General features: G+C 32.8%; 1 protein-coding gene across 2 annotated transcripts in view; it reads left to right on the top strand.

The window, feature by feature from the left end:
* Window positions 1-6,341, top strand: part of LOC128670825 (lachesin-like) — a 77,249-nt gene extending 70,908 nt beyond the window's left edge. For both annotated transcript variants that reach the window (XM_053746821.2, XM_053746820.2), the window contains one exon: window positions 4,255-6,341. In XM_053746821.2, coding sequence (XP_053602796.1) covers window positions 4,255-4,331 — 77 coding nt within the window. In that variant the 3' untranslated portion in view covers window positions 4,332-6,341. The remainder of the gene's footprint in view (window positions 1-4,254) is intronic.
* The last annotated feature ends 9,523 nt before the right edge of the window (window positions 6,342-15,864 follow it).

Raw genomic sequence — 15,864 nt, 5'->3', positions numbered from 1 at the left:
TAAAATTATATTCTATTTCTAATTTTGCTTCGTTGTTCTCTTTGGAATATAATTAATATTTACCTATAGCCTGATCAAATACATTTTCCGTCTGTCCTTTTATGTAGTCATTTTAATTAATGAGCTTACTTTGACTTCTTCTTCGTTTTTAACGTCATCTAAAACCAAACCCAACAATATAATTTCGAAAACATAAAACATAACACATCAAAATCCGTTGCTTAAAAGTTGCAAAACTCGAAGAACACATTAAGCTGTGAGTATCTATTTTCATGCTGTATAAATCGATGCAATAAAATCAGTTGAAACAATTTTTCACTGATTTTGTTTAAAAACAAAACAAATTTCTTTTTAAATCAAATTACCGCACGCGGAATAAAACATGAGAACTGTAGATAACATCGGTGACTTTAAACTGAGAATTCGCTTCGAATTGTTGGATTTAGCTCGCGAAATGGCTCAGGAATTAGTGTAGAATTGGGAACCTCCTCGAGCGGCACGTGCCTGTCGCCGCTGCGGTCGGGTGCCGGCAGGGCTGGCTACGTATGAACTATTTATGAAACCACACGAATATATTCAAACTTCCTACTTGAACGGACCCTGAGCTCCGGCGCTCAATAACTGAGGAAACAACTGGGAAAACACTCAGATACATGAGATAATATATTCAAACTATCAGATTTTTTTTTCTTAATAAATACACTAAAAGCGACTGGACTGATTTTGATGAAATTTGACATAGAGATAGACTAAACCTAAAGTCACGTACACAAAGTATTAAATGAATGTAATTTTGTATGTGGAGATATTTTTTCTTCCTTACCACATTCCTTCCGACTACAACTGTCTTTTTTCTGACAGTCTCCATAAAACGAGCATTGTTCTTGACCTTCCTTTGTCTCCCCATCTACATTTCCACCAAAACACGCAATGGAACGCTACGGGACGCGATCTGCTGTGAGAATATGATAAATTATGGTGAAACGTATTAATTTATGACGTAGTGTTAATTAAGTAGTGTAGTGAAGTGATGATGATGACGATAGTCATGCATCTTTAGTCCCTCCCCTAGAATACCGGGTTAGACTAGTGTCATATACTGAGTATCAACTTTGTCTCCCAAACTTCTAAGTCAACCATAACTCAATTACTAACTTTGAAATTCAATGATTAATTTTAACTTTGTAATTAACTGTACTTATTTCGAAGAATTATACGGTTTGGAATCTATACTAAATATATATAGATGTCTACAACTTTGAGATTGTATTGGCTGCATACTATAGAAATACGAAAACAAATCTCTTTGTTGTTTACGTAGACATTGACGGACTATAATCACAAATTGTGCTCGTCCAATCGACCACTAAGTTATTATCAATAATAACAGGTTGATAAAGAGTTCACATAACTATAGTAACATTTGAACACGTTTTTCTTGTTTGTTGCACTTTTACGGCAAAACCACTGGACTGTTTTAATGAAACTAGGAACCACGTTCAAAAAGGCTACATTTTTTCAAAAATCAACACCCATATAAGTGTTGGTGAAAGTTTGTATAAAATCATGTCTGATCCGCGGAGAAATTCACGCGGGCGACGTCGCGAGTAAAAGCTAGTTTCACATATATCTGGACTTAGCTAGTGTAGCGAAGCTTACCAAACTTACTGAAATATCATGAATGAAATGTGAAACAATTAAATCTTAATGTAAGCTGGGCACGTGGTATTCGGGATAAGAACTACTCAGTTCTTTTCTAACATTCGAAACAGTAATAACTGTTTCCAATGTTAGAAATAAAAATAATTTTATTTTATTTTAATTTTATTTCAAGCACTCAATTCAGTTACAATTCAGTATTAAATTAATATAGATTAAGGAGGAAAAAAATCCCGAATCTATTATGGGAATAAAAGTCAATCTATGACACGAACTGAATACACTTATGTATACTGTAATAGGTATATATTATGTATACCGTGTGTGCATGAACAATATCCCCAGATTATTTTAATATAAAAAAATATTGTATCTATTTTACTATTTCGTTTTTACGATATCTGTCTCTCACGATTAGTGTAGAATTCACAGATCCGTTAGCGTTTCTAACATTGTAATAACAGTTTTTTTTTTTATAAAGGTACACGATTGTTCTTGTTTCTGATATTTATAATATTACCCATAAATTTAGATTTTTTTTTGTTTTGTTCCTGTGCCTAGCAGCCCTGCCCAGCCCGATACAGATTAAACATTCAACGAGTTCGCATACACACTTAACCCTTATAAATATTCAGGTCATACCGCGTACAATCAATTCTTAGAGCACGGAAAAAGATCAAACACATAATATCATATCAAGTAAACGTTTGAATATATATCTGGCTGGTGTATGCTGAATATGAACCATCTACGCTTTGATCATAAGACTTGACCTTTGACTGCTTGAGTATTGTATTTTAGACAATATTTCCATTATATTGCTCTTTTCAATAAAAAATCATTTTTAAAATAATTTAAACTTTCGTAAAAAGTCATCAAATATAATAGATAACAAAAACAAGAATTAGTTTTACTATCTGACTTTATAATGATCAATAGGGTGGTAATATACATTTTATGAATGATTGATTTTGGAAATGATTCCTTCCTGAAGAAAATTGACGGATCATAATGCCAGCGCGGCCGCAGCGGTCGAAACGCTATGAGAACCATCCGCTTGTGAATTCTGTTGCACAATTACAATTATAAATTGTACAATCTTACCAGAAGCGTACCATTTCGAGGGCTTCATCGGAAGCTGCCATCAAGTCTGCCCAAGTACAGGTTTGAGCACTCGGGACAGGCGAGCAGATGAGCCATCGATTGCGAACAATAGCACATATTATGAGAACATCAAGCAATCACCATTTAATCAGACTATTTTTGCACCGGCCCACTAGAGTGAGCAGTCTATTTAGCAACTTCCAAGTGGGCCAGAGCTGATCATTGCCAGGCGGAAGTTCCTTTCGCAGGATAACAATATCCGGTACTTTGTGGCGTCTGTCCCAAGTCTGGCAGTTTTGATGTCGGCACATATGGGTATGCCCGCATTATTTATTTATCAAATATCGTAAATCCTCCTTGTCTTTCATACCAGTATTTTTTAATCACAATGAAACACCACTAAAATATGAAAAATTACGTATGACCAAGTGTCTGTTATGTCGCTCTCAACAGGTCATAGTAGATGAGGCAGAACCAAAAAAATTAGATTGATATCGACGAGAAAAATGTAGAGGAAAAAGAAAGAAAGCGGATCTTGAGCTTTGACGCCCTAAAGCGTCGATTGTCGATTATCTAGTGCACTAAAGCGTCATTGATTACATTTCCTCCGCAGCTCCACTTTTCAGCCATATATGGCTGGAAACAACCGGAAAGTCGCTATACACAAAAATTGAAGTCTATTCTCAATGAAACACGAATACATTAACAAAGTATAGTTCCGCGACACCACTCAGCCGTGTTATCATTTCGCGCCGCTGCTTCCCGAACACAATTCGCGACGCCGCCATTTTTATTTCGTTTATATCGTGCGATAACAGTTCTTACGCTCCGCTGGACAAAGACTGCGTTTTGGTATCTCCCGTGTAATTTTGTCAGGTATTTGTTCGACATTATTTGCGGCTTTATGGTTAGGGGAGAAGTTTGTAATGGCTTAACTCCTCGCGTATTACAAGCCCTAACCGTACATAAGAACTAAGCGAGGAATTGCGTCTTCTCATGGGTTAAATATTAGTGTTATTTTTTGAAGTCTTGTCACTTTGAGGTCCTAGGTTTGATTCTCAATGCAGGAAATACTTATTTGTCTGAGATCATTCATTAATTAGATTTTGACCGACTGCACTGCACTTATATTAACTGATGACATATGCATTGTTAATGATGCATCGTCCATTAATCAAAATAAAGATAAACATATATTATAACCCTAATAAAAAAACTTATAAGTCATGACGTAACATAGCTAGGTATATTGTTTACTTATTTGTTTGTTGGAGATTGACGACACACAATATTAAATGAAAATATATATTCTGTTTAGGACCATTTGCGATTTGTAAAGAGGTCTTAAATTTATTTATTAGCGTGACTTACCACGAACCTTCCGTCCGTCAAGTCCCGTTATTATATAGGAATATAAAGTTATGTGTTCAAAACGAAAAATGTTTAAAAACACTGTCTTAAATTTATTGAATTTCTTTCTTTTTGTTCCAGACGGACTCCGATTGCAGTGCTGGCGACCTACATTCCTGGCTATTGTACTTCTAGTTCACGTGGACCTTATCTTCTAAACCTATCATCATTAATATCGTTCTATTTATTTTAACATGGAAAAAGTCTCGTTCATCATAGCCACCCATTCTGTCAGCAGTGAAATGTGATTAAAAAATCAAAGAACTATTTAACTGTTATTATATTCTTTGTGAAATATATATAGAACATAAATTATACATTTTGTATGAGTAGTCGCAAAAAGGCGTGAGAAGTGTGGAGCTTTGTGGCGTCCTCTACTTGTGATAGTGATGGTTAAGCAACTTTTGAAATGACCGATCTCGGGATTGGTGGCGTAACATTTATTATCTCGTGTTCGACAGTGCTCGGGCATGTAAAAGTTGCTTAATGTTGTTAAAACCTACTATTCCTTTCCATCAAACCAGTGAGATGAGACGTGCCCCAAAAATGAAGATATAAAGAACCATTGAAACTGATTTGCTGATACCACATTTATGAAATAAACACCGAAGAAAAAACATAAAATTGAATCAAAAAAATACTGTTTATTTAGTACCTATTACTCCTCATTTGCTAACATATAATATGACTTGTATTATCAAATTAAAAATAACATTTCTAATCCATTATGTTAAAATCACAACTTTTATGCGAATTAAGGAGTTTATCTGTAATAGATATAATATTTTTTCTTAAGGGTTTTTGTTAAAACCCACGCTACTGTCCATCACATAAATCATTCGGAATCACTCCAACCATGTAGCAAATATATATTCATATGTTTTACTCTCGTATTAATAAAGTGAAACATATCATTGTTATCCTTGTGTCATATCGTGAATGAAAGATGTCGAGTGAGAATTTTATATTTGTATAAACGAATTAATTTTAACATTCCAAAATCCAAATGTAATACGAATAGTTGTAAGAGAAATTTAAAATAATAAAATATATGCTGAAAGATTTTATGAGCGAGAATATGTGTCTTGTCAAAAAGTATTATATAAATAATGATTTTAGTTGTAACAAAATAAAATGTTACAACACAGAGTAGATTTTTTCCCAGAATATAAAATCCGAAAATTGTTTCCAATAAACATACAATATGAACGTAAAGTAGCTACAATGTTTGTTTCTACACTGATCTTTCTAAAAGTATTCAAATATAATCGTGTCGCAGCTTTGCATATAAGACTAACGACATAAATTACGTAGTGAATGATACTTAATGTTGAAAACGTTACCATTTTAGTCTGAAGATATATGTTTTTGTTTGAATATTGCGTTAAAAAGGCTTGAATATTCAAAAGCAATACACATAAAACTTAATCAAATAAAGTCCACTGATTTAAACAACATCGGAACCTGTGACGTAGTTTGCCTATATATATAATTACATAACATTCTAAATTGAAACGTATCGGGAAGCACGAGAGTTGTTATTTCGTTAAAAATAAAATAAAGCAGTCGAAAATGCTAAACTGAAATAGATACAAGCACGCATCACGTGACGACTCGCTGGACATTGAATGCTTCTAACAAATGCCTATAAATTTTATCAAACTTTGCTAGGAATTAATTAATTTTGAATATTCGAGTTGACTACGTAATAACTACCTACTCGTATATATAAAAATATGATCGAATTAATCGTAATCTAAACCGAATGAATATCACAATATAAAATGTGCCAAAAACTCTATTTTTACTTTCTACAATTTTAGTTATTAATATGTTAACATGTGCTCAATTTCGTAATTTTGTTACCTGATTTTTCGAACAGCAAAATTGTTATAGAATTATTATTTACATAGGTATACAAAATTTACTACAAACCCTTAGGATTATAAAGCTTGCCCTTCACGCTTCATGGTATTGTAAATACAGCACAGTAAACAGTTTTAAACAATTATATACCTTCGTAATAAATATAATTTGTTAATTAATCGACCTAAATAGTTATATATGAATGTATAAATTGTATCTTTTATTAAAAATAAGAGATATCTCTAGGGTTTTACTAACTGTACAGAACGTGTGGTTTTGAAAATGTAAATAATGATATTAAATAAATTAGTATAAAATGAATTCAAGGTTTTATTGGGAACCCCCTATATTTTCCTCTCTTATTACACTCTACGAAACTTTCGCCTTTATAATATTAGTAGGATAATCTGTGACTATATCCGCGGTGCTTTCGGGAATGTATCATGCGGTCGGAGTGAATCGCGTGGTACAAAATTCCTATGTAACTATACGAAAACTAATAACTTTAGAAAGTTGATACTAAAAGCGTCAATCTGGTCTGAATACAATTCGAATTTCAAAAACACATGGACAGTCAAATTACTGGATTTTTATTGAGAAGTAGTGGTAGTGTAATAGTTAAGGCGCTTGCCTTTGAACCGAATGGTCCCAGGTTCGAATCCTACCCGTGCCACGTATGTATACCAATCTGTCTCACGTATAGTAAGTAGTTTTCATCGACCACCACTTGCTTCCGGTAAAGGAAAACATCGTGACTGCACTGAGGTTGATTAATTATCAATTTGTGTGTGCAATGGAGAAGGCAATGGCAAACCATTAATAGTGCCAAGAAAGCGGTGCCAAGAAGTCAAAAATTATTTTTAACGTTCTAAGCACTGATAAGTAAAAATCGTCTTATACTGGTAGGTCAAATATTGTTTTAGGGTTGTTGTAATATCTGTAAATAAAGTTTCAAACTCTTAGACTCGTACAGTAAAATATTTGAAGATTGATTTGTATAGTCAACTTAAAATTAGTATTATTTTCTATAAGTACAAAAAATAGAACAACAACCAAATAGGAAAATAGAACCCCACAAACAAAAAAACGATACGTATCGCACGTTTAAAAATAATTAAAAGGCGGTCGGGTACAATCTTATCAGTTTTCCTTACTCTGACAGACATTATCGGCCCGCGAGAATCGATGGTGCCTTTAATTGATTCCACTCGAGTCTTTGTCTTCGTAATCGAAATTCACCAGGGGTTCGCGCGAATTTTTCTTAAAAGAACTGGCGGGGATAAATACTAATGGAAAAACAACTGTGTTTGTAGGTAAATTTGAGGCCATTTGAGCTTCTATATTGCATTTATAGAATCATAAGATTCTTATACAAAATATAAGCATTTTTATTTATAAAATATTTGTAATAAAATAAATTCTGATTTTACTGCTTTGCTCTCCACTACGTGTTTTATGTAAAACATAGAATTATATACAACCAAATACGATACTTATGTACATTATTAATTCAATTTTAGTTTAGTGCTCATAAATATGTATAATTTATTGAAAATAAATTCTAATAAAAATTATCTAATACGACGTTTTTTCATAAAGTTCTGATAGTGGAAAACTTGCTAAATCTATTTCAGTAGAGATTGCTGTACTGTAGTCATATAAATTCACCGTGTCACAAGTTAGACTGGGATCGGCAACTACAAAACTTCGGCTTCTCTGACGTATGGACCAAACTTGCTTGCTGCAATAACATGTTCCTACATACCTAACTTAACATGTATCGATATAAATATTGAAGTAGTAATTGTTTTGACGAAGCATGTTGCAGTATTTTAGATGTGAAATATGATCGAAATATGTAGCGAATATTTTCCTGTGATCTTATGAGTTATGAGATTCTTAACGAAGCTCATAGTGGATATTTTAGAGTGTGTTTCCGTCATGGAATAGTCATTTTATGGAAAATATCATATAAGATGAATAAGCTATACATAGTTGCGGCAGCATAGAATTCTCAAGGAAGGCTGACATCAGGCAGGCAATCAGTTGAAAAAACAAAGCCGATTTTTTTACGCTAGGCTTTGCGGCGTCACAGCCCATACGCAAGTGGGAACATATAGAAAAGCGAGTTGTAGACATTTTGGTCATGACACTGACGAAGTATGTGGCAGATTTACTTTTTCTTTTAACGAAGCGTGTTGCAGGCCAATACTGTTTTCAACTGGAATATTTTTCTGGTGCACTAACATTTATGTTTGGAATGTAAATAAAAGAAAACGCACACGTATTATTTCCCTCCAAACCATTAATCCCGCCGGCCAATGATACGCGAGCGGCAATGACATCACACGCACTATTTATTGCAATCGGTTATTCATCGGCCGCGCTCGTAAAACTGCACGCATCAATTTGCCAATGCAGCTACATTCTTTGACGATAACATTAAAATTTATTATTGTATTGTGTCGATATTGCCGCAAGAGATGATTTTTAAAACGCAGGATTTTGATTTTTGCTAAAGAACTCATTACTCTGATTAGATACTCATCTATAGAGTTAAAACACTAACTACCAAGGATGCCACAGTCATGCGAATTGGAGAAAAAAGTAGGATAGCCCTAAGCTCCAATCGAAGATAGCGGAAAAACTATCAGATGATGGAGGGAGGGAGTCAAGAGATGTATAGACATAGGAGGGAGATCACAACGCTGTCCTCTGTTTTGTATTGGAAAGAAAATAAATTCGGGGGCTAAACTCGATCTTATAGGCATTTATTTGGAATTTTCTTCAGCTGTGCATAATTAAAAAATTGGAATAAAACTAATCTAATTATGTTTATTTTTATTTCGTAGGCAAACTTTGTTACTATATCCTTTTTTTTCATATAAATATGATCCTCTTCATACTGTCCATTATGTTAGGATCAACGACAGTTGTATTACACGGACTGTTGACCGTCCTATCTACCGTGATATCCGAAGGGCGCAACGAGTGTAGTAAAATATTTTTAGGATGAATAACTTTAGGATCGGATGGAAATTTATCGTGTGAATGATTGATGTGTAACAAATCGATATAGATAACTGACTAGTTACGACTTTGAGATCCAATTAGTTTAAGGAGAAACAAAATTGGTATCTATCCTTAAAAATGTAGGTCGTTTATTTACGCGTCTTGTTACCAAGTCGGCATACAATTTATTGCAAAGTAGTTATTGATTATTTATGTAGGTGTGACAAAATTATTAGAGTAGGTTGCACCAGTCCACTTTGGCGTTATTTTGCACCCGCGCCCCGCCGCCTTTTACATAAAATGGCGTGCTTAACGTTTTTCTGCACAGATTCTCGCAGCGTTTTGTATCGTAACTTTTCAATAAGAGTATATTAGTAGCCAAGGTCTGTAAGGCATCAATTGTAACCCAAGATATTTACCCTATTATTACCCTAGAGCGCTAATTGGTCACCTACAAGCCCCATTTGAGGGTAATAAGGACCTACTTACCGAATATGAGATGTAAAAATTATTAATAAATCAACCATTATTGCGTGAGAGGGCAACAAATCCTTTTTTTTTCTCAGAAACTTCGATACGAGTTAAAAAATATTTCCTTTGCCACGTTAGGCATTATAATAAAAAAACAGGCCGCACCGAAGAGGAAATATGATATTGCTTTTAAATATGAAATATTACGGCGAAAGTGTTCTGGTATTATGAAGAAAAAGGGCTCACCCTTGTCACGCGGTACACGATGTGTCTTCATTGGAGAAACAATGAATTGGCGTTGCCACATCTTCTTATTTTTGCCCAAATTCACAATTTATGAATTGTCTTTCTTAAGCTTGTTTACGATTTCAAAAGTTTTTGATAGGTCCCAGTTCAGATGAATAAGAAGAGGTTCCATTAACAACTCGCATTGCTCGTGAATTAATTTCACTTTTAATGAAGTAGAAAGATTATAGACAGAACAAATTCCAATCAAAATGTGTAATGTAGGGATGTCCATAGATTTGGAAATCTTAATCATTCCTGAATTACAAGCACAACACGAGCATACGATAAAACACAAGAACGATCGTGATTTTACCATGATTAAAAAAATATATGAAGCGAAACGATAATCCAATTTTCTCAGTTCAAAGCGCTGTTAACCTCAAAATGATCAGCTACTGTTACACCAGAGCATTTGTTATTGTTTTAGTATTATTTGTAATAGTGTTTGTGATTGTGGTTCGCGAGACGTGCGCAGTGCGCTCCACCAGGCCAATGACCCCAATCCCAAGAAATATACATCGTAAGGGAATGTTTGGTAAATACAAAACTTTGGAATCTGCAGCGTTAGATGAAGATCCGGACCCAGTTTTGTATAATTTATTTTAACAAAATTAAAATGAGAGATAACATCTGCGCTGATGAAACCTTTCGATCTAGAAGTCCGACATCAGAATATAAAACTGAAATCAAGGATATGCGTCCTACTGAATTGTCTTACTAGTTGAACTATTGGAAAGTTAACGATCTCAAGACTTCTCTTGACTTCTTCTTCTCAAGACTATGAAAAATATTGACACACGCGCAAACAATTCCATAACTACGGTGACAGAAATACTACAAAATTTACATAATCGTAATCTTCAATATAAATAAAAAATTATGTGCTCAATGTTACTTAATCATTTTCATACTACTTATTGCTATAAGTTATTGACAACATAAAATATTTTGACACCTAGTGCACCGAATTTTCACTGGCATATTCTAATTATATATTTTAAAATGTATTTATGATTTATTTAATAAATATATGAGAATTTATTTTAAAAAATTGTATTTCCTTTGTATATTTGAAGCGAATTTGTTGTGAAAATAAACTTATTTTGTAATAAACGTATATTTAGATATTATTCTACAAAATAATCCATTGGTACAGGTAAGTATGTACACTTATTACAATATTTAACCTATACTTCGTCAAAATCTTTGAAAATTCATAGTAAAATGCGGTAAAATATGAATATTTAATATTTTTTGCAAAATATGAAATTTTTTTAGCCTATTATTAATAAGAAATCTAAATCATAAAAACATTTTTCGCCAACTGTCACGCACAACCTAATAAATTAACACGCAAGTTTGATTTTTTATTTTGAAACAAGTAAACGAAAAATACCAAAGCGGTACCCAATTGTTTATTTTAAGATGACTAGGAGATAACAGCAGCATCTCTCGATATCGGTACGTGTTACCACTAATTGGATCCGATGTAGCATTCCGTCTAATGCATGTCTGCAATTCTGTGCAGTTGATTGAATATTTCAAACGCTGAACGATCTGCCGGCCATAGCACAGTGACAATGGAAAGTCAATGCCACTATTAGCTTTTATTATACTTTTACATGCTCTTTATACTTTCATAGGATAAAAAAAATACTAAACTGCTTGTCGTGATTTATTATGTGAATGTATTTATACATTTATATATTGTAACCAATTTTACAGCAATTAAAATTATTTGAATTGATTTTCAATTTAATCTCAAAATAGTATCAATACTTAGACCAAACCTGCAATCTGCTTTCAAATCTTCTATAAATACTGAAATAAGCTTCTAAGTCTCATAAAAGAAAATATTCATTATTTATTTGGATGCTTTATGGCAATTAAATTATTTTGAAAGTATTTTGAATAAATCACTTCAAAGCATCAAAATGCTTCATGACTTGATCGAACATTTCTGGAACACCGTGTCAGTGTCAACGTGTTAAATTGACTTACTACTAGTGTTATGCTGTGAACAGTCGATGAATTTACATTGCAAATAATAACGATTTGCTAATTAAGGTTTGATGTCGATAAATACGGTTGTTTCGTACATTTATTTATGATTCAAATAGGAGAGCAGACCCTGGGCTCCGACGCTTTATGGCTGGAGAACAACCAAGAAAGCGCTTAAATGAGACTTCAACTGCAGTTTCTTGCTTTTTGAATCGTACAGATCGTTGCCCTGCTGGGCGCTTATAATGTTTGTGCAAGTTGCATATAAAAATATGATGTAGCCCGCGCTGATTTATAAAAGTCACTCGACTATTGCAATTTGTGTCTATTTTAGAATTTCATACCTAAATTGAATTCTCATGTATGTCCATCAAAAAGCCTGCTCTCCTGCCGCTCGAGTTTCCCAAACCTTGGAGCTAAAGTTAAAATGAATGAGTAAATCCGTCTACTGATATAATTTGTTTTTAGAGTCTATTAATATATAGTTGAACACATTGAAAAATTAAATAAATAAACTATAATCATAACAGTATAATCTATAAATGATTAGAGTTAATTAACAAGATAAAATGTACCTACATGCTCTATACCCGAAATAGATAAAACATATGATTATAATTTGTAAATATATTATTTGTTAATCTTTATCTGCATTTGCTAAACAAAAATTGTTAAACGTACATATTTTTTGCAATACGCACTACGTGTATCCTTCCCATTTCCCGCTTTCTGCAACGCGTGCCGTCCCATTTTCCATGTCGTTTTACGTCCCGGTTTTTTATTAACCACAAACTTTAATTAAACATTTTATGTATTTACTATTACTGTTATTTACTACAAAAAGTAAGTGTGCCACTTTTCAGCTTTTTATCTTGAAAATTATATTAAGTTCCATTCAATTCTTTCACCCCCCTTTTGAAGAGGTTGAGGGTTAATTTTCAGAAAAATTTGAAACACGTATGTATTCATTGCTTTGTTGTAAACAACCAAAATGCAAATTTTCAAGTCACTAACTTCAACGGTGTAGAACTTTCATATTTACACTTTTTCACCCCCTTCAGAGTAGAATTTCTAAAAATCCTCTCTTAGTGCTCACCTACACTCACCTACTTGCCAAATTTCAGCTTCCCGCCCAGCAGTTTCGGGTGTACGTTTTCTGTCAGTCAGTCAGTCATTCACTCAGTAACGGAAGAGTTTTATACTGATATATTGATACATACTGCGCCGAAAATGCACCCACCCTCTTCTGTTATCCTCTCTTAATGAGAGATTTTTATCCCAAAGGTTGGCTGGAAGAGATTGCTTAGCAATAGGCCCACCATTGGTCCATATGTATGCACAATTTGTATTATTTTACTTTAGTACTAATATTGTTTTTATGGGCAATAAATATATTTGGTATTGTATTGTAAATTTAGTTTTAATAAAGAAAGAAAGTAGACAGAGAAAGTCGTTCTGACAACTGATAACAATTTTTGTATGAATACAACGAAAATAAATAACATTACCTTATGCACGTAAGTAAGTATCAAGTAAAACTCTTACGATTTCGTTGAAGAGATGGGTGTGGGTTGACTTAAAAGTTTTAGTGGCGCCATCTAGTGTTTTATTTCGGAAGTACAATATTTATATCATTTTGTCTGAGCGAAACCATAGCGCGTTTTAAAAGACTTGGTGGCGCCATTTATTATCTTTATGTTCAAAACTAAAATATAACAAAATTAAGTTGAAAAAAGGTATCAAACCTTCTAATTATATATATATATCAGACTTTCATCGATAAAAAAAATTGTTTATATTCTGTTTACACCTTTTTACAAAATTTTTAAGTAAATCGGCTCCGTGGATTGTTATTTTAATTTTCCTACAGGACCCTCCTTATTTTCCGGGATGAAATGTCTATAAGATGTTAACCCGGGATTCCGAGGTATTTTTTATTTATAATTAGTTTTTCAATTATCCTACGGGAACCTGACCATTTACCGGGATGTTAACCCGGTATATAAGGTACCTACATACCAAATTTCAAGCAAATCGGTCCAGTAGATTTCGAGAGATCCGCGTTCAGACAGACAGACAAACAGACAAAAATTTCCAAAACTATATTTTCGTCATCTATATCAGTAACTAAGTATATTCTATGAAGAATTTTAAAAAAAATATTTAATGTACAAATTTAGCTTTTCTTCAATTTTATTATATGTTTATTGATATATTGATGATAGCCCCTGTTTATAACTATGTTTTTTTTTGTTTCACAAAGAAAAAAAAAGGATTTTATTTAAATCTACCTACAAAAGTCATTGATAATGCTGTAACAGTGACCAAGTACATTTTTATCACAAAAACCACTCGAGTCCACACGCAAGAATAGAAAGTAGTTAGTATTATTTATCTAAGGAAGTGCTAGTAATTACAATCAATATGCATACATAACGAACCTATCCTTAACTCCGTCCATTTTTATAGTATATAAAAGTTGCAGTGTATGTCTAAATATGAAGATAGGAGCTTTACCCTTGTCAAAGGGGGACTATTACTAGCGTCCGTTAGAGCGAGATGCTGATAAATTATGAAAAATCTTACCTGCTTTTTGCCTTGAAAGGTGAAACATAAGGTTTATTGTATGAAACCATAATAGATTCCACTATCAATAAGAAAAATAACATTTTGTTTTAAACAGTTATCTCTCTCTCTCTCTCTCTCTCTAATATTATTGTTTTTGATTAAATTTTTAATACAAAACACTTTTTGCTGCGTTATGTTACTAAATTGTAAGTATTTTTTATCAAAACAGCCCCTAAAACAAATTAAATGCATTTCGAAAATCCACTGATGAAAGCAGCATCTTTTAACCAACGATGGAGAATTTGCAGGGAAAAATCTTTGCAATAAAATTGTAGGATTTTGTACGTAAATTTCATCATTTATTATTGAGTAAGCCTGGTATCTATGATACAAGCTACTTTTAACTGTTCAATAAACATATTACAAACAAAAAAAAAACCATTTTTTTTATTTGTAATATGTTTATTGAACAGTAACACATGTTAAAAGTAGCTTGTATCATAGATACCAGGCTTACTCAATAATAAATGATAAAACGCTCTTTTTAATGTAGATATTGCAAAAATACAAAGACTTACACCGTATATTCTACATTTAATAACAAAAAAGGGTTCCCTAATCCTTCTTGGCGTTGCAAAATTTAGCAAAAAACGCAAATATCAGTTAATAAATATACAAAAGGTCTTACATCTGCTGCTCGCAGGGTTTAACCCGCGTCAGGACGGACAGACGGACGGACCGAAGGATTATAATAGCGAAGGCCATGCCTCCTCACAAATATGAATTGATTGAGAGGACGTGGAGAATTCTTATATAAAAATACAATCTTGTAGTTTTATTTATATTTTTGAGAACCGAATAAGTATTCTGAAATAAAATTTAGAGTATTATAGATGTTTGTGCGACAGACCCCGAAACTTTGTTTTCGACAGATTTATTTTTCTTGTTTGAATGAAATTAATATTCTGAAGAAATAATTACTATATCTGATTTCCAAGAATCCATTTAATATTCCTGTATGAAGAATGTTTTATATCGTAATAATGTTGTTCTATGATTAGTAAACCACAAGAGTATAAAAATATGTTACGTATAAAAATATGTTATGTTATGTGTTTGTGATACGTGAATAAATATTTAGCATTCAGAATAACTATGGAGGTATTCACAACTTCATAAATAATATGGTCAAAAGTGACAAAGTGAGGAAAGAAAAACAAAAAAGACCTTTTACCGTAATAAAGGAAGTAACTTAATAATTAACTGGTCATTTGCATTAGACTCAACGTGACTAATTGCAGAAATAAGGGAGGCGAGATCTAATTCGTTGACAGAATATCTTTTTTTTACATCTTGGACATGAATTTTAATTAGTCTATTAATTTGTAACATTCGCATTATAGTTAAATTAACTAATTAATCCCTCATATAGCTAATCTAGTTACTTTAGAGTTTAGTTTTAACTCCGTGCAGGTTTATCCAATC

Source organism: Plodia interpunctella, chromosome 6 (assembly GCF_027563975.2).
Source record: "Plodia interpunctella isolate USDA-ARS_2022_Savannah chromosome 6, ilPloInte3.2, whole genome shotgun sequence".
NCBI classification, from domain to species: Eukaryota; Metazoa; Arthropoda; class Insecta; order Lepidoptera; family Pyralidae; genus Plodia; species Plodia interpunctella.
This window is presented reverse-complemented; position numbering and strand designations above follow the sequence as displayed.